A 19,383-nucleotide genomic window follows, 5' to 3' on the forward strand; every position below is an offset into this window, starting at 1 on the left:
TTTACAGCATCAATACCTGTAGCCTTGTTAGTTTGGCTTTTGAATGATGATGAAAGCGTTGGAGTTTGGGGTAACATGCGCTGTAGTTGTTCTCACAGCAGCCTGATATCTGATATTCTAATTTGAAGAATTAATGGACTTTGTAGTAGTTGAAAGGTTTTGCTATCTGAAGTTTGAGAAGCTGGAAAAATTACATGCCAGAAAAGTGGAAGATTAATGCCTCGATGGCAACCCATCGATGGTATATGGGCATTGTGGAAGACTGAACTGAAGGTATGCATGGGAGGGCTTTTGTTCTACAAGGAATTTTCTGCAGCAGAGAATGTACAAACTTTGAAGGTGACACTTCTTCATCTACGTAGAATCTACGTTGTGTAGATTCTTACTGATTGAAAGAAGGGAATATGTCAAGGCCTTTAGTTTGATAGTGTGAACAAATAGACTGATTCCCTTTGTTGCATGTTATTACATCCCCTCTCAATGTTACATGAAATAGAGCAGCAGCAGAGGTACTGGGTAGCTATCCTGTCTCAGAATGGGAGTCTTGCATTGATTCTTCCTAGCTATCCTGTCTCAGAATGGGAGTTTTGCATTGATTCTTCCATGATCTTAATTCTGCTTAAGTGGTATTCTGGATGTGGTAAATAATTGGTTGATAGACTACATTTGAAAACTAGCTTTAAGAAGGAATGCAGAAAATGACGGGCGTGTTTGCCAGAGTGATAGAAAACTTTTTAATGTTTGCCAAAAGAAAACCCCCAAAACTGTAACATTTCATCTGTGTATATGCACTGACTGTAGAAATGAAGAAAATATAGTGGTTAGTAACTGAGAGCTTACTAATTTACTTTAAAACTCTATAGGTTTAGAGAGGACCATTGTACTTGTATACTAGATGAGATGCTAAAGTTTAATTACTTTCTAGGTCTTAGAAAACAGATGACTTAAGAGCATGGTATCCACTGGGAAGAATAGTAGGTGGAACTGTAAGTATTGTAATAATAAAGATGACTTTGCAGTAAGGTTTTTTTTTTGAACTTCCAGTACAAATTTGACATTGATAAAAGGAGAATATTAATAAAATATGCTTTTAATTGTCAAATTGTTGCAGAGGAAATAGCAGGATGTTTTTAATTTTTAGCTGCAGGAACTAAAGACAGTAAGTCAACATGCTTTAGTCTTTATCCAACAGCATACTGTGAACGAGAAATAGAGAACTGAGTTTTACATCCTTACACACAAACTACTAATAGTAATAATTAAGGGTATTATGAATCTCATAATTCTGGTACATGAAATGAAAAAAAGAAGAAAAAATATTTTTTTTGAAAAATAGTTATCTAAATCTCTTAAGGCACAAGTTTTAATCCAATGCTATATTTTGCCTGGACTTCATGTGTGTATGGAAAATGTTAGGATTTCACTGGGAAAAGACCTTTTGAAATTAAATCAGTGGGACACCTGTGTCTGTATGAAGCATCAGGAGTAGGTAAAAGATTGGTGTCCATGCAAGTTACAAGACAGGAAAGGTGTAGGAAACTATTATCAAATCAGAATACAAATACCGTTTATTAGTAGAATAGCTTTAATAACATGAAGTAACACAGCCGTGTGTTACTTAATGTGTGAAAGTGCATTAAAACTTTTTAATTAGAATACATACCATGTAAATGCATTTATGAATTTTTTTGTAACAATTAGATCACCATTTGTTTTAGTATCTTAGAGATACTTGAGACTCTTTTTATGTAACATACATATGTGTTTTTTCCATACCTGTCTTATATGAAGTAAAAACCCTTAGGAAATAGAATTGAAATGTTGATTGCATACATTATTTTGCAAGTCACGTGGTATATTATGTTTTAATAGTTTATCTTGAAAACCAGCTTTCAAGGATATATGCAGGGGAACATTCTGTCATCTGTTAATTTAATTTAGTGCAATGCCCTTCTTAGCTTTCAAAAGAAACTAAGGCAGCTGAAGTCAATATTAACTTTTCTAGTACATCATGATTTTTCTCATGTTGATAAATGTGGGAGGGTAGAATTCCTATTAAGAATATTTTAATGTTCTCCAATGTGCTATGATGGGTTCAATAGATTTGTGTAAGTCTATGCTACCTTTCCTGGAGGACATCTTAATTCAATTTTATAGGACTTCATTTTAATCCTTCATATCCAAAGATGTTTACAGATGTCTTGTAAATATATAATACTCAACAGACTGTCAGCTTTTCAGCTTAAAAAAAAAAATGTTGATGCACATTTTCTTTCTCCATGGGTAACAAGAAGTGAAAGCGTGGCATGGTATATTTTGGACGAAAATGGCTAGGGTTGGGAAATGTTAGGTTTCTTCTTGTTGTCTTAGGGTTTTTGGGTTGATTTTTTTCTTAAAGCTGTTAGCTGGCTTGAAATTCTCTTGCAAACTTTAGCTTCTGCTTCCATACCTTAACAATGGATTCTTCTCATTATATGATAAATGTCAGGCAAGATAGGATATTATCTGTATGCTGCTTATTCATTTACAAAATGGATTATATGTAATTGTTAGCATTTGGATAAAATTTAAAGAACCTCTGGTATTCAGCGGTGTTGTCAAAACATGATTAAAGTAGTATTAAAATAATTCCATTAGCTTTACCTGCTGCCTGCTTATATCAGCTTAAGAAATGACTGTTTCATTGCAAATTATATGCAGATAACCTTACCATGATCGTTTTCTGCAGTAACCTAGTGGGTTTTTTTTTTCCCCTCCTTTTAGGTATACCCAGGACTGATGGTGACAGCAGGCCTTATACATTGGATTTTAAATATGCTTAACGTGACAGTCCATATAAGAGATGTATGTGTGTTCCTAGCACCAGTTTTTAGCGGCCTTACAGCTATTTCTACTTTCCTGCTCACCAGAGAACTGTGGAACCAGGGAGCAGGGCTTTTAGCTGCCTGTTTTATTGCCATAGTTCCAGGTTACATATCCCGATCGGTAGCAGGATCATTTGACAATGAAGGCATAGCTATTTTTGCACTGCAGTTCACATACTATTTATGGGTAAGTAATTGCTGAGTCTTTTGCTTTGGAAAGGTTTTTTGGTTCCTCCCCCAACCAAATGACTGATTTTTCTGAGAATCCATTGAATTCTTATTTTCCTTCCTCACATCCCTCTTCCCCTTGGCTCTTGATCAGGCAAGTACTGAGAAGTCACATGATCTGAACCACTCCATAATCATGCTCTTTAGTTTGCTATGTAAAAGTACTGTTCAACTGAAGTATGTGTGTCCTGCAGTAGTAGTAAAAATAATAATGATGATGAGCCTATAAATTTAAGGATTGTTTCTGTTTTTCACTTTGGAGGTATTAGTATTATGTGAGCGTCAAACTTTAGCCTGCTTATTTAGCTGGTGAAAAGCAATAGACTCTGAATATAAAGTGCTTTGAATTGTCTTCTGGAGAAGCTGTTGACTTTATGGAGGGTCTAGACTTTGACTTGAGCATCCAAATTAAATACCCAAAGCTGTCCAGAGCAAGATATTAATATTGCTTGCATGCTTAAAAAAAATAGTCTGATGTCTTCTAATAAGCCTACTTGCTAGTGCAGCTTGTCTGTCACTCCTTAATCTGCATGTAGAATTGCATCTGTAATGCAGTTCCGTATGAAGGAGTTTAGGCAAGCTGCAGTTTTTCTGGACTGTTACATCTATTTTGGAAATATCACAAATAGCATAGCTATGTTGTTAATTCAGCATAGACACTGTATGGTACTGTGCCTTGTGCGTTCCTTGAACGCACATACTTTTTCATTTTGAGTGTCTCCGTGTATGTACATGGTCATTACAGCTTTTCCCATGCTTTTGTCAAGAGTTCTACTTTTCATAAGCAGATGTACGCTCACAAGTTCTTTAGTTTCAGAATATTTCAAACTCGGGATATTGTTGGTAGGAGTATAATGGAAGGGAATTCAAGTTTTTCATGACTGAGTGACTGGTGTTACTTAAATGCAGTTTTTAAAAATCTGGACTTAGAATAAACTGCAGCTGTAAAGGTGTACTGTGTTTGATAACAATAATAGAATCAACCTACATTGTTACTTTATAACTGAGACATGATAGCAGTTATCTGTTCTTATGGAACTCATATTTAGCCAAACTGCATAGTGCAATAATGTTTGCATGAACTTTTGTAGAATTATGTGTGAATCAAATATATTTTATAGATAGCTTTCTAGCTTGCTTTAATGTCGATTTTTCATTCCTATTTTCCCACACCACAATCACCACCATCAGTTTTGGACAAAATCATACACCTGGGCCAGTTTATGGATCCTGCCAAACTTTTAGTAGTATCTGGATGCTCTCATTAACCTTAAGTGAGTTTTTCAAAATTACAGAATAGCTCTTTTATCTATAATTGCAGAGCTGGATCTGATGCCAGCCAAAGTAAGGCATGGATAGTCCACACTTAGAATTATAAAGTGGTGTAATGTCTCAGAGAAAGTAGCACAGAGGTGTTGCAACTGCTTTTCTACTTCACATCATGAAGCAGAGAGTTGCATTGCATCCTGCCTCTGCTTTAACGAGACAGATAGGTATAAGCTGTTTTGTGTGTGGATGAATTGCACTTGTGGTTTGGTTTTATGGACATCAGTTCAGAAGCATACAAATATAATTTGGTATGTGCTAAAGAAGTTCTCTTGACAGTTGTTTTGGAATGTAATTTTGGAATATTGTCCAGTATTTGTTTGTCTTTCATAAATACTTGATTATTTTTAAAGGTGAAGTCTGTGAAAACGGGGTCGGTCTTTTGGACGATCTGCTGCTGTCTATCCTACTTTTACATGGTAAGCCTTTTATGTATATAAAGCTAAACTATCTGAGTAGAGCTTACATAATCTGTATGTTGATGAAGAACAGAAGGAGGAGATCTTTGTTGGAGCCATAATATAAGATTATTGCTTTATATTACTATTAAAACCTTAAACATGTGAGTAAAAAGACATAATAAATGTTTTGAAATTTAAAGTATTTAAATAAACACAATGAAAACAATTTTTGGAAAAACTTTTAAGTGTAATAACTTTACTTACAAATTTATCCCATGCTGTGAATAAGTACTCTGATTCAGTGGGATTTTTGTTTTGGTGCAGGTGAATTAAGGTGAAATTTTCATATTCATGTGTCTGTGTGTCATTATTACTAAAATGCAATAATATTAAAAATTTATGGACAAAGTTACATTTATATAACTTTGAAAGCTATTTTGGGGGGTATAATTACGCCATAAAGTAAAGCTTACTACCAGAACTGCTGAATTAATTCGATGTCAGATTAAACAATCATAAAGTCCCTTTTCATTCTTGATCTATGAAAATGGAGGCTATTGCAGAGGTGTTCCTAAGGGCTAACAGAGGGGAAAAACAGTAGAAAAATTGAGGAGATAAAACTAATAGCAAAATGGAGGGAATTGGTTTCCCCCCTCCTCTATCTTCTAAAACCTTAGACTTGAAGAATTTTCCTGTATGACTCAAAGACCTTTTTTTCCCCTAACTGATAAAGTTGGTTGGTTGGGGTTTTTTTTGTGGATCTATGAAAAATAAATTAGCCTCAAAATAGCCAGTGGTGGGACAGTCAGGCTAATTGCTTGGTGTCAGTTAAGATTGGGGTCTCAAATATTGCTTTTCTACAGTCAGGTAACTAGGCTTGCAAGAAAAAGGAACTTACTAACTGTTTTGCATAGCTTAATTTAAAGTACAAAGTTAATTCAGAGCTTATCTGGTTGCTGCTTAGATTTCCTCTAGCTTTAATGTTCATTGGGTTTTCTGGGAGATTTTTGCTGTTAATACAGCAAATAATAGCCCTGTATATGTCACCAAAGAGGATAGGTATCTCCTGTTAAGAGTACGTTTATTTCCTCCCCCATTTCTTCTCCTTCTTGCCAAGTCATTAAATAAACAGCCACTTCTTTATACATAGTATTGCTGTTTACATAGCATTACACATCCTGTAGGTTTGGTATAGACTTATGTGCAGTAAAAATCAGGCAAGTAAGTTTTTGAATTGTTATATTTATATACCATAGTCTTTTGTATATTGTGCCAATTTATTGGCAAGATCCTTTAAAAGTGCTCATCATAAATATGCAGAGAACAAATACAATACTTTTGCAATTTTACTGCTGAAAAATCACACAATAACAAGTTCTTCCCATCTTAGTCTGACTAGTGTCTTGGTTTGTGGGATTGTATGAGAGGGAGGGGGTGTGAACTAGAGTGTGCATGGTGACAAAGCATACGGAATCGATTTCATCGTCATGACATTCAATCCTTGAATGTAAATTAATGTTTTTTCTTTTATTTTCTTTTCAAGTGCTGTCAACTAGTGAAAGGTTAAGATTTGTCCATAGCTTAGCCTCAGTGATTAGATGATAGAATTTTATTGCTTACAGAGTGTACCTACTTTATCCCTGGTGATGGCTTTCTATGTATTGTATTTCCCTTTGGGAAAGAGTTTTGTTAACATGCCCTTCTAGACGTTTTGCTTAGGTAAATTTTTAGGACAAAGCATAATTGTACTATTCGTTATAGAGTATTCATTTGTCCTTCTCTGATGGAATTAGTTATGTTTTCAATGTAAGTTGAAAATTAAATCAAATCACAATTTTGAGGTAGTAAGAGTCAGTCCTTGCATGGGGAGTTTGGGGAACAGCTCCTTGAAAGAGAAGTGGATATTGCATGGACTGACAGAAACCTTTCTTGATACCTAAATCTGCTTAAAATATATATCTAACTCACTGTGGTAGTTTGACTCATAGCATCACATTGTGTTCCATAAGGAGAAGGGTTTTTTCTTGCATTTATATTTTTGGCATTTATTTAACTTCAGCAACTTCTGCTTCAGATTGCTTTATTTTACCTCCTCATTATAAAAAGCTAAGCTTTACATTGAAGCAATCCTTGTAGGAGTAATAAATAGCATGTTTCCACTCTTTTGCCAGTCTATGAGGATGCCTCAGTTTTGTTTGAAAAGTTCCAAAGTGCATCTTCAATTCAGTACAATCTTCAGTGCTTAGATTTAGTTTAATATTTTGATAATTAGAGATGCATGTTTCTGATCCATACAAACTGTCTGCTACCTGCATCATTCAAACCTTTCCCTAAATATGACAGTGTCCTAATTGCACATTTGTTCTCATTCTATTCTGTCTTACCTGTCTTCATATAATATTTTCTCCGATTAAATAAACTTGCCTGTGTAAACCATAATACTTCATGCTAGTGATTTGGCAATAGGATCATGATAATCTGAAACGAGTTTCTAGAAAATTTAGATTCCTATTCTACTTGTTTCACATTGTCTGAATCAGTTGCCCCAAGTTTTGAAACACTGGGGTTTGTAGTATTAGTATCAAAAAACAGCACTTGGCCTCATCCTTACTTTAGAATCTGTTCTATAGAATATAGTCATTTGGGTTTCTTTTTGGATTCTAGTCCATACAAACTGTCTGCTACCTGCATCATTCAAACCTTTCCCTAAATATGACAGTGTCCTAATTGCACATTTGTTCTCATTCTATTCTGTCTTACCTGTCTTCATATAATATTTTCTCCGATTAAATAAACTTGCCTGTGTAAACCATAATACTTCATGCTAGTGATTTGGCAATAGGATCATGATAATCTGAAACGAGTTTCTAGAAAATTTAGATTCCTATTCTACTTGTTTCACATTGTCTGAATCAGTTGCCCCAAGTTTTGAAACACTGGGGTTTGTAGTATTAGTATCAAAAAACAGCACTTGGCCTCATCCTTACTTTAGAATCTGTTCTATAGAATATAGTCATTTGGGTTTCTTTTTGGATTCTAGGGCTTTAAAAATATCTACATGAATCTAAGCCCTAAAGTACAATTAGAGTGAAAACCACATTAGCTACTGCATTCTAAAAATGAAGATCTAGGGTTGGCATGGTACATATGGGAGAAGTCTAGACTGTAATTTGACAAGAGGACATGTGTTAAAATACAGATTGTCTAGTCAACATTAGAAATTTAGATAACACATTGTAACGATAGCTCATTAAATCTTTATCTAAACCAGAAATCAGTGATATCTTGATAACATTGTAGTGTTTCAGTTCTAAGTACATCATATCAGTGCTTCTCAAGTGCTGCTGTTACTACAGGTTCACAATATCCATGATGATGTTGTACACCATTCCACAGTGCTCAGCCCTGTGCATTCACCCCCTTCCTTTTGTTTCTTTCCTTACACTGCAACGTGCATTGGCTGCTCTGCTCCAGGAGTTCTGCTCCCGTAGGTGTACCTTGCTCCCTTTCTTCTCTCTGGCTGGAGATACTGTTCCCTGTCCTCACCAAAAAGTGCAGAGCATGATGCTAAATTTGTATGTCAAAGGAAAATTTTGGATCCTACGTGGGACTCCTACCGCTGCCTTGTGCTGCAGCCTTCACCATGGGGAAAAGCCCCCAGCATCACATTCTTGTTTGCCAGCGTGACCAGGTTCGCTTGGGAGGAGGAGGAGATATAGGAAGGGTAGCCTTGGAAATCCACCAGCCCATTTCAAAAGTCTTTTAATGCTTTGATATGTGGGGGTTTTGTTGGTTTTTTTTTTCTTTTTTTTATTACAAATATTGAGAAAGATTCTGATGGTATTACTAGTAGTTCTGACTGCTTGTCTAGATGGGGTTTGTGTTTTCTTGTTAGACCATCAGGATGTATAAACCCAGCATTGGCTATCCTAAGAATTATCAGATATTTTCAGATCTAATTTCCTATTCCATTTCTCACAGGTGTCTGCATGGGGTGGTTATGTTTTCATCATCAACCTTATTCCACTGCATGTGTTTGTTCTGTTGCTGATGCAGAGATACAGCAGGAGGGTCTACATTGGTAAGTTTTGTTCATTGAACAGTCATTTTCAAATGCTGAATTGTGAGATCTGAAATTAATTATACTGATGCATTTTGTATCAATTGGATTGGGAATTATTGCATATTAGGTTGCATTTTTTAAATTTGATTACTGATTATAGTCAGTTATTTTCTACAACATGGAAATAAGGAGTTAAAACATACTCACACTTCCAAACTTTCATATATGTAGCTGCTAATTAGTTTTCTCCTTTCTAGTGCAGTGAAAAAAAAAAGTAATCGGATGGTTTGATATTTGTAGAATCCTTTTAATATATTTCATATATATATTATGCGTGTCTGTAATAATGTTTCATATTTTTGTCTTTTCCTAGTATGTTAAACAAGTTGTGCAGCAGAAATTATGCAAACATATAGTATATTGTGACATATATGAGAAAAGACATAGGGAATTTTAAGCAGCCATGTATGTTTTATATAATCTGGACTAAAAAGTAGTGTAAGAGTCTGTCTACTTGCTGTGGTTTAACCTCAGCCGGCAACAAGTGAGCTTGCTCACTCCCCCCAGGTGGGATGGGGGAGAGAATCAGAAGGGTAAGAGAGAGAAAACTCGTGGGTTGAGATAAAGACAGTTTAATAGGTAAAGCAAAAGCTGCGCACGCAAGCAAAGCAAAACAAGGAATTCATTCACTACTTCCCATGGGCAGGCAGGTGTTCAGCCATCTCCAGGAAAGCAGGGCTCCATCACGCCTAACGGTTACTTGGGAAGACAAGGTGTTCAGCATCTCCAGGAAAGCAGGCCTCCATCACGCCTAACGGTTACTTGGGAAGAAAAACGCCATCACTCCTTGTGCACCTCCAGCCTGTTCAGTCAGTAGAGCATGGGAAGCTGAAAAGTCCTTGACTAGTGTAAGCACTACCTAGCAACAACTAAAACATTGGTGTGTTATCAACATTGTTCTCACCCTAAATCCAAAACACAGCACTGTACCAGCTACTAGGAAGGAAATTAACTCCATCCCTGCCGAAACCAGGACACCACTCCACCTGAATCTTTAAGATTTTATTGGGTTAATGGGTCAGCCTTCCTTCCAGTTTCAGGAATGTGGGAATAGTGATCTTAGGAGACTAACTTTTTCATTTATTTGCCTGATGTTTAAATACTCTGTAAACTGTTTTTACAGAGACTTTATGAGTTAAATCAGTTGGCCATGGTGTAGGTGCGTGAATGAAATAAATAATAAGCAATTCGGGTATTCAGAGGTTTATAAGTTAGCTAGAACGTTTTTGACTCCGTAAGGTGAAATCTTTACAATAGATAGTTTGAGAACATAGTATGAATTGAAGTGTAATATCACAGGATGTTTTGTATTTATAAATATTTTTTTGTTACCCATTTTAATACTGTTTTATCTTTTGTATCTTTAATTATTTTAATGCTTTCTTTTAGTGCCTGCTAGAGAAATGCCTATATTTACAGATATATTTGAACCATTATATACTATAATATTCACACAATTTATTCAAGTTCAGCTTTGTATTTTTGTTACCAAAACTATAAATATTGGTTTCGTGCTTCTTTGTTAATCTATTTATGTAATTCAGAAATGAAAATTCTTTTAAAAAAACAAAAAAAAGCTCTAACCCAGCTTTAATTTTTAATGTTAGTATTACTTAACTTCTTCATTACCTACTTCTTCATAATTTACGGGGAAAGTAATTTATCTTGTTTTGCTTTTAGAATTATTTTATTGAATATTTTCATTTTCCAATTTCTATAAGTTAGGCAAGAGAAAATTAAATCTACTAATTATAGAATCCTGAAGCAATGCGGTAACCAGAAACAATAAAGAATAAGTACTCTCGCTTTTTCAGCTTTCAATGAACTAGTCTTTGAACTCACCTGGGGAAAATAGTATTGCAGGTTCATATGAATTAAAGGTTTTGGCAGACGTTTGTTTTGCAGATAGCTACGGTGTTTTGAGATGTTATTGCCCTTCAGCTGTGAGGGAGATGTACTTGAGCAGAGTTGTCAGAATGAAAATGTGATTGCTGTTTCATTGCAACTGCTGCCTTAGTTTAAGCTTTCATGGGAAGCCTTACACACAGAGAAGTCTGTACGTCTCGCATTAGTATGTGATTTCTAGGTTTGTTTAACAGGATGTTTTTGTAAAACAGGTAAGAATGTTCAAGCACTTCTAGGAGGAAATTAAAGTGTGCTTCACCTCCAAACTATTCAGATAGGGAGAAGAGTTTACAAAAGCTCATTGAAGTAGGGAGAATAAAGATATTTTTGGAGTTTCTGTGATACGCAATTGCTAGTGTGCCTGCAGCAGTCCCGTAATTCTTAACCTGCCAATGGGTGGCTAAAACTTTCGTAAACTATTGTCAGCTGACAGTAGCTACTAAAATCTGCATCCATTTTACTGTTACCGAGAATTTGGGGGTTTTTAATCTCTAGATGAGTTGCTTAATTTTATTTTAAACTAGCACGAGCCTAACTTTTGTGACTGATGAATGTTTAATATAATAGCATAAATGTAGAGAACAATATTTGGTAGCACCACGTTTTAAAAAAAATAGTGATGGTGTCCTGGTGTATATTTTTTCATATGGATGTTCATACACCAAAGAAAAGGTTAGTGGGACATGATCTGATGTGCCTGGCAGCGTATTCAGAATCATTTAATGAGTAAAAATTTCTCAGAACGTGAACTTTTTTGCCAATTTTAAAATATTTTATGACTTGCAGGCAGATGAATTTATCAGCCAGATAATTTCTGACCCGCTTGGCATCAATGGTGATCATGCTACCTACATTTGAAAGCTTAAGCTGTGCTTTTTTGTGTGTGTGTGTGTCTTGACAGTGGTCAGTATCTTTCATTCAGATCTTACTAGCTTAATAATTAAGAACAAGTGCTTACAATTCCAGTGTATTAGCAGCACTTGTATAGGTAAATAACGTCTTTATTCAGATATAGGAACCATTGTTATTATTTTCTATTATCGTACTTGTAGTTTCTCTTATAGTTTATCATATGTTTAAAAAATAAATGGTTTTACATTTGGAAAGGTACCAATATAGATTTAAGTCATGCTTGCACACTTAAGAGACTTGGTAATTTTCACTTCAATCTGATTTTTTTTCTGTACTTTTTTTTTTAAGTTCTGTATACTTTTCAGAATATTTAATAACAAAACACTTAAGGATCTTCCACAATTTAAAACTTAATTTCAATAATTTCTTGTTCTATTTATTGGATTTTATCATTTAAATAGTGAGCAGGCATATATTTCTATCAACTACCTCAGTATTCTAAAACTTCAGATGATGAGTGTTTCTTTCTGGTCATTATAATCCATTAGTTGAAAGTATGTGGTCAAGTATTTGATCGTACTCTCTGGAGGAGTTTTTTTCAGTAAGTGCTTCCTGTGTTTGTGCAGTGTACAGCAACTAAAATTGTTCGTAAAATTAGTTTATCCACAGTAGGTCAGAATGGTTTTGTTCTTGACCTAGTCAAAGTTATAACCATGAAAGTAGCTTGCAGGAATCTAAATTAACTTTTTGTTTTTGCAAAGACTGTGTAAACAGTAGAATGTAAAGGAACATGGAAAGTTTGTGATGATAGATCACCTTGATGTATCTAAGTTCCTAGAAAAATTGTGTTGCTGTGTAAATTGTCAGTTTCTTTTCAAGACCAGGCAGACACATGTGATAGCTGTTTGAAAGAAGTGGGAGTAAGGGATGGGGGGTGGAGGGAAGTGGGCATAGAAAGTATAACAGTTGCAGGACTAGGCTTAAAAATGATGATTTACAATGGTCTAACAAATGTGAAATGTAGTGATTTATGCCAATCATTGAACTTCCACAGGATGGCAGTGTTGTAATACTTGCACGGTACAGTAAATGATTTATGTTGTAGTGAATTCTTCAAAAATTAAGCTTCCTACAGCAAAAAACATAATTCAGTGACTTAAGAGGGAATAGATCAGTAGCGAGGCCAAGTAGTGCAATACAGATGCTTGAAAGAATACACCAGAGAAGACAACAAGTGCTTGGAATTATCATCACAGTCGCTTCTGTGACTTTCGGAAAGCACGCAGTACCCTGGGAGCATAATCCCCCAGTGAGACCACACAGGTGCCATGGAAACAATACTACTGGTAAATGATGCGCTCCCCAAGCCTGTTCTTGTGGAGGTTGGTAAAGGATTGTATGAGAACAGGGATCTCTTCATACGATTGAGGCCATAACAAAGACAGTGGCTTATGATTTGTAGGAGTGTTTAAAAATCTGGGAAGTGGATTATTGCTGTTTGCCACTGAAGGAACAAAACTTCGTTTGGACTTGTTGGCTGGTTACTTCAAATGTAGTCAGACTCATGACTGTTCAGAGTTGGTATTTCTCTCTTCCCCTCCCCTCTCTTCAGCCTGGAATACTGAGGACCAAAACCCTGTCAAAATGAAGTATATGAATCTTAGTGCATACATAATAATCATTCATATGATTAATACTAATATTAATATTAATGATGTCCTTGGCCTCTACTTTCTGGGGGGTTATGATTATCTGTATCCCCATGGTTGATATAGATCTATTAATACATGTGCTTAGTATTAATTTTTAATTCTATTGCCTTTCAGTTTCTTGGCATGCCTCTGCTCTTGTGCTAAAAAAAGAACAAGCATACCTCTTTGCATTTTCTACGTAGGTAGTGGACTCTTAACTGTTTTGCTTCTTTGAGGTCTGGCCCCTTCAATTTCTCCTCATATAGGAAGCTTCTTTTGTCACGTGTTATCTGAGAGCTCTTCCCCCACCCGTGCCCCGCGAAAACAAGATGGGAAGAGAAAACTATTTCCGAGCTAGAGCATCTTAGGTAGATGGTTTATTTCCCTAGGAGGAGAAAAAACAGTGCAATTAGGAACAACAATACTTTGCTACTTCCTCTAAAATTGGATGCAATAGGCAGGTTTATTCTAGTTAAAGGGGGAAAAAGTAATTAGGATGGCTGAAATATTTAGAATCGTACAGTTCTGTTTCAGTGTCACTGAAGTTGGGGGGAGGATGGACTCTACTATGGAACCAATGCTTTTTGAAATGTGTGTATTCATTTTTTTTCCCACCATTCTCTACCTCCTCTCTCCTCACTTTTTTTCCTAGCATATAGCACTTTCTACATTGTGGGGTTAATATTATCGATGCAGATACCTTTTGTGGGATTTCAGCCAATTAGAACAAGTGAACACATGGCAGCTGCAGGTAAGAAAATTAAAGGTCTGCTTCCAAACAGCCTGCTTAGCACAAGAAAACCTCAAACCCTTGCGGCTTTGTTTCCTTGTATTGGAAAGAACACATACTAACAAAGCAAATTGTTAAAGAAAAAGAGGTACAATTTAGTGTCTGTAGGGAAGTTTTCTTTCCAATTGACACATTATCCTTCTTTCTGTGAGCTAATGGAGGTAAAATGCCTCCAAAACACTGGATCAGTTGCACGTTCTGACAAGCACTTACTTTACACGTTGCTAATCTCTACTGTTTTGCAATATAAAGTTGCCTTCAAGCATTGTACAACTGAAACATTCCTTATTGGTAAACACAGTTTTTGCTGAGCAATTTGGTTTTAAAGTTGATATTCTTCTGTAATTTTTCAAAGTGGGTTAAATACAAATTACTTAAATTACTAATCAGGAGGCTGATTTTTAAATAACTGATTTCAATCTTGTTTGATTCTTTTTATTTCTTTGAAGTAAGTTGATTTTTCAATGGTTGTTAACAGTCAGACATCTTGATTTCTTGACAGCAATAACCTCTACTAAGACTGGTAGGTTGTACATTTAACTGCATACACTGTGTGATATAGATTAGTTTGTTAGATTCCTCAGGTTTTTTTATTACGTATAGTCGCTTACCAAAATGTATTTGGGACAGCAAGTGAAACATCATTAACATTTACCAGGAAAAGACTTGTAAAAATTAAGATTTTTTTCAACAATCTGAATATAATGGAAAGAGTAAAGATTATCAAACCACATTTTGCATCTGAAGAATGTTGCATTTATTTAGTGAATAGAGATTGTGTCTTTCTCTAGGAGTTCAGAACTAGTGAATTTCAACATTGCACACCTACCATACACTTGAATTCTGTTTTTTTCTACTGCCAGCTACCAGTGATTTTTCACTTTTGAATGGACTAATCATTGGATTGATCTGACTACATACATTGAAACGAATAACAACCGAAAAATCGTGTCCAAGTGGTGGTTTAATGTTAAACTCTGAACAGCCTTTTTGAGGGAGTGGGGTGCTTACCCAGTGAATTCTGGTGTTTCAACACTAGCTTTATATAATTCAGTTGTCTGTATCACTTAATGCTTGGGGTTTTTTTCTTTATTAAATCCTCCTGATTTGTTCAGTAGCTTAATTTCCATATATTTCTATATCAGCCTTGTTTTTGTGTTGCCTGGGGTCTGTGTCTTAATTTTTTACCAGGTCTAGGTATGTTAACCTGTGTTTTTGTCATAGTCAATGCAATCTAGTTTTCAGGTGATTCTCTCCCTTACCCCAATTTAATTGGGAGCAAAGAGGTGGTGGGTATCGGATCTCTTGATATAAAAAGCAGAGAATGTTTTGGAGAGTACTTTCTCTCATTGCAAGTTTCTGTCATTTCAAGAAAGTATCATTTCTGTTAAGTGTTAAAGGCTATTTGTCAGAAAGTTATTATATACTAGTTTTTAGATGTAAGGGTGTACCTTACATTTATTTTTCTAATTCAAATATAGCAAAAGTATGCCAATTGCTTTAACAGCTGTTACTGCTTTTGGGCATTTAAACAAAAGCTTTCTTCTTTCTTTAGGTGTTTTTGCACTGCTTCAGGCGTATGCGTTTTTGCAGTATCTGAGAGACAGATTAACAAAGCAAGAATTTCAGACATTGTTCTTCTTGGGTGTCTCACTAGCTGCTGGTATTGTATTCCTGAGTGTCATCTATTTGACATACACAGGTAAATAAATGTGAAACTAGTTTACCTTTGGAGCAGGTAAACCAGATGATCAACATTTGGTTTAGTCTAAAGTAGTTGTTGGCAATGCTACAGCAAACCAGTGCTCGTGTTACTCTGTATTTCTGTGTGTTGGAATTCACTGTGCTTTCTGGGCTGCAGAAAAAAAAAAAACTTTGTAGCATCATTCCAGTATTTCAGGTTTATCCACAATCCACATGATGATGTGAGAAGTCAGACTGCATGAGGAACATAACTGTAGCCAAAGCGTGTTATGAAAATACGTATAGCTAATCTGTTCTGAATAGCATTGATAGGTCAAGGTCAGATTGCTTACTTTCTGAAATACTCTAATCTGATTTCTGTATGACTGGAATGAATCTGTAAGTTCTACTTTACTTCTGTGGTTCAGCCTCCAGTCTTCAAGGCAGTTCTACCCAATCTCACAAAAACAAGCTTGTCTTTGCTTGGTTGCCATCCCCAGATGCCTCACTGGCATCTTCTGATTCCATTATCTATTTCCTTGGTGATCTAATACCGTACTTCCTTCCCCGATGAAGAAAACGCAATCTTATTTTCCTAGCTAAAATATGTCACCCATGCAAAAATTGACTTCCGCTTGGTTTGAATTGCATGATCCTAATATTATACCTCAAATACAGTTTTGTTTTGTCAGAGTTTTATTTTGGGAAAAAACACCTACCTGAGACTTAGCTTGTTTTTATTTTAACTGACTTCTTTCTTGTACTTCTTTTTAGCAATGTTTCTGGCGTAAATTTTTTCTGTGTCAGTTGTTTAACATTTTGGACTGTTTAATAGCAGTTTTATTTTTGTTAGTTATGATACCATTATTCCAAAAGAATACTTAGCATCTCTATTTGATTGAAAGCCTTCTAAAACTTGATGGTTTATGATTTGCTTTTCAGTATGTATGAGCAGGTCCTACTAATACTTAATAAAAATTTTCAGACTGGCATATCAAAACAAAATTTGGCTCTAATCTCAGTGTGCAGCAAAATATGTCTTCTGTTGCAGTTCTTAGGAAGTGTTGATTTCAACTTCTGAAATTCACTGATCAGTATCACTGCTTCACCAGATGGAACAAACCTCGTTGCCTCAGCTTCTCCTGGTACGCTGTGCAATATGGGCTCCTGACCATCTCACAGCACTCTGATCCCTCTCTCTTGTCTTAATAATCCTCTTGCAGAAGGGTGCCCACATCTGGACCCTGTGTCCCAGGTGCAGCACCTGGAAGAAGAAGGGGTTTGAGGTTCTGGATTGAAGTCCTGCCTGCCATAAGGCCACTCTTTTCAATTTGCACCGTTCACTGTTTTGGCCTCTAGGGTATATTTACTTTTACCTAGCCACCAGCTGGACCCTGATCCACTGAGTACTACTTTGAGCTTGTCAGGAGAGCCAGTTTTCAACCCTTCAAATGGTCTGTTTGTCCAGCCTGTTCTTCTTCAGCTTATAAATGAGAAATGAGGACAATGGTTCAAAAAGCATTGAATAATGTATTTCAGGAGGCTGTGCTCCATGATCTTTGCAGGGACTCAGGTTACTGGCCTGTAGTTTCCTGCGTATTCCTTCTTGCCTTTCCTAGCGGTGTAGCATTAGCCATTTTCCAGGCACCAGGGGCCTCCCTTATCACCCTGGTGAAGATGGTGGGTAGTTATATCAGCCAACTCTTTCAGCACCCTCAGGTGAATGCATCTAATCTTGTGTTTTGGGTACATCCAGAGAAGACTGTAACTGGTCGTACCCCATCTGCTGGCAGCTCCTTCTTCTTGTGCTTGCAGTGGTTTGGGAGCAAGCTTTGCATACGAAGACTGAAGGGAAAGATATGTCTTGTCATAGAACATTAACCACAATATTTAAATGTCTAAACTAGATATTAAACTAAAACCTTCAGTCAGGTGATACTAATTTTAAATATCAGATAGAGGGAAGATACCCAAGTCTTTGTGCATGACAGTAATAAATAAAAAGATTTAACTTTCTCTTATTTCAGCTTGTCTGTATCTGTCTTCAGAGGGAGATGAAACAGTTGCAAGGAAACTGGAAATAAAATTTAAGAATAATCTTACTAATATCTTTTAATAGTAATTTTTATCTTTCATCTGATAATGATACTGTTTCTTTTCATCTTATACTCAAGTATCTAAAGGCGTTGTTTAAAAAAAGTAATATGTAAAGCTTATCAGTCTGTCTAGTAGCAGCTTTTATATTCCATGCCACATGTAGATCCATCAGCAGAGAAACAGTAGGAAACCGGTGTTTCATTGAGTATTAGTGTTTTGGCTATAGATCGTTCCCAGTTTCCTGCTCAGGCATTTCAGAAAAATTAAATACTTTCTTACCAATTATGTTTTCTTTTTCTTATACTTCTTTATGGACTATAGGTTGCTATCTGTCATATTCTTTGAGAAATATTTTGTTTATTATTGCATTGCTTTGACTTTTGGAGGTGTGTGTGTCTTGATACTCAACGAGTACAATGTGATCCTGCGAGAGTGTGATCCTGTAAGAGTGTGTTCTTCTAAAACTAGCTTCATGGTTGGTAGACTTCATAGCCTTCCTAATGCAGTAGGTCTAGTTCACATACATTACAAGTTCAGTGAAATTTCTTTGGTTTTGTGCTATAATTTGAGGGAGTAGAAAAAGTATTGCATTTAAATACCTAGCAGCGAAAGGGGTTTTTTTCCCTTTCTCTTTTTCAGGTTATATTGCTCCTTGGAGTGGCAGATTTTATTCATTGTGGGACACTGGGTAAGTAAGGATAAAGGATATAAGGATTTAGATATCAATAGCATTCTACTGAAAACTAGTAATCCTTTGCTCTCCTCATCCTCAAATCTATTTAGTATTTCAGTCAAAGAGAATATAGTGGGCTTTAATCAGTTATCTAAAGAGAGCATTTGGAGTAACTGTTTCATGATCTTTGCAACCATTTCACTTAATTTATCTATTAAATTTCCTGCTTCTTTGAAAGTCTTTGAATATGTAATGGTATGTTTTTCTATATGAAATTGTAGTGCTTCTCAGCATAAAATAACCAAAAGCTGTACCAACACTTGAGGACATATTTAAAAATTACTAAGAGCCCTAAACTTACACTATTTTCATTGCACAACATTGCACGAAATCACAAAGATGTTGCACATATGATCTTGCATGTTGCCTGTTTATTATGTTCATACATCTGTTTTGCGTATACAGATGTCTACTCTGAACAATTCTGGTTTATTCATGTGTGTTTTCACGGTAAAAACCCATGTTAGTTAATCTTTTGTTTTAGTTAACCTTAGAAAATCCAGTGTTGGATTCTTTAACCAGCCAGGAGAATAGGAATAAAACTGAAGATATTTTTCTCAGATAAATGTATTTTAAGGTGAAATTCAATTGGTAGATTTTTTTTTAAGATTAAAAGCAGGGATAGGAGAACTTCAAACTTCTGCAGTTCAGTTTTTTTCAGGCTCCTAAGTCCAGCTCATACAGGATTGT

General features: G+C 35.7%; 1 protein-coding gene across 1 annotated transcript in view; it reads left to right on the top strand.

Annotated features, from left to right (window-relative positions):
- The first annotated feature begins 944 nt into the window (after positions 1–944).
- STT3B (STT3B, catalytic subunit of the oligosaccharyltransferase complex) overlaps positions 945–19,383 on the top strand; it is a 32,012-nt gene continuing 13,573 nt past the window's right edge. The window contains exons 1-7 of the mRNA XM_009288632.1: positions 945–986; positions 2,764–3,051; positions 4,772–4,837; positions 8,801–8,900; positions 14,043–14,141; positions 15,736–15,882; positions 18,600–18,648. Coding sequence (XP_009286907.1) covers positions 2,779–3,051; positions 4,772–4,837; positions 8,801–8,900; positions 14,043–14,141; positions 15,736–15,882; positions 18,600–18,648 — 734 coding nt within the window. The 5' untranslated portion in view covers positions 945–986; positions 2,764–2,778. The remainder of the gene's footprint in view (positions 987–2,763; positions 3,052–4,771; positions 4,838–8,800; positions 8,901–14,042; positions 14,142–15,735; positions 15,883–18,599; positions 18,649–19,383) is intronic.

This window comes from Aptenodytes forsteri, unplaced genomic scaffold (assembly GCF_000699145.1).
Source record: "Aptenodytes forsteri isolate BGI_AS27 unplaced genomic scaffold, ASM69914v1 Scaffold9, whole genome shotgun sequence".
Taxonomy (NCBI): Eukaryota; Metazoa; Chordata; class Aves; order Sphenisciformes; family Spheniscidae; genus Aptenodytes; species Aptenodytes forsteri.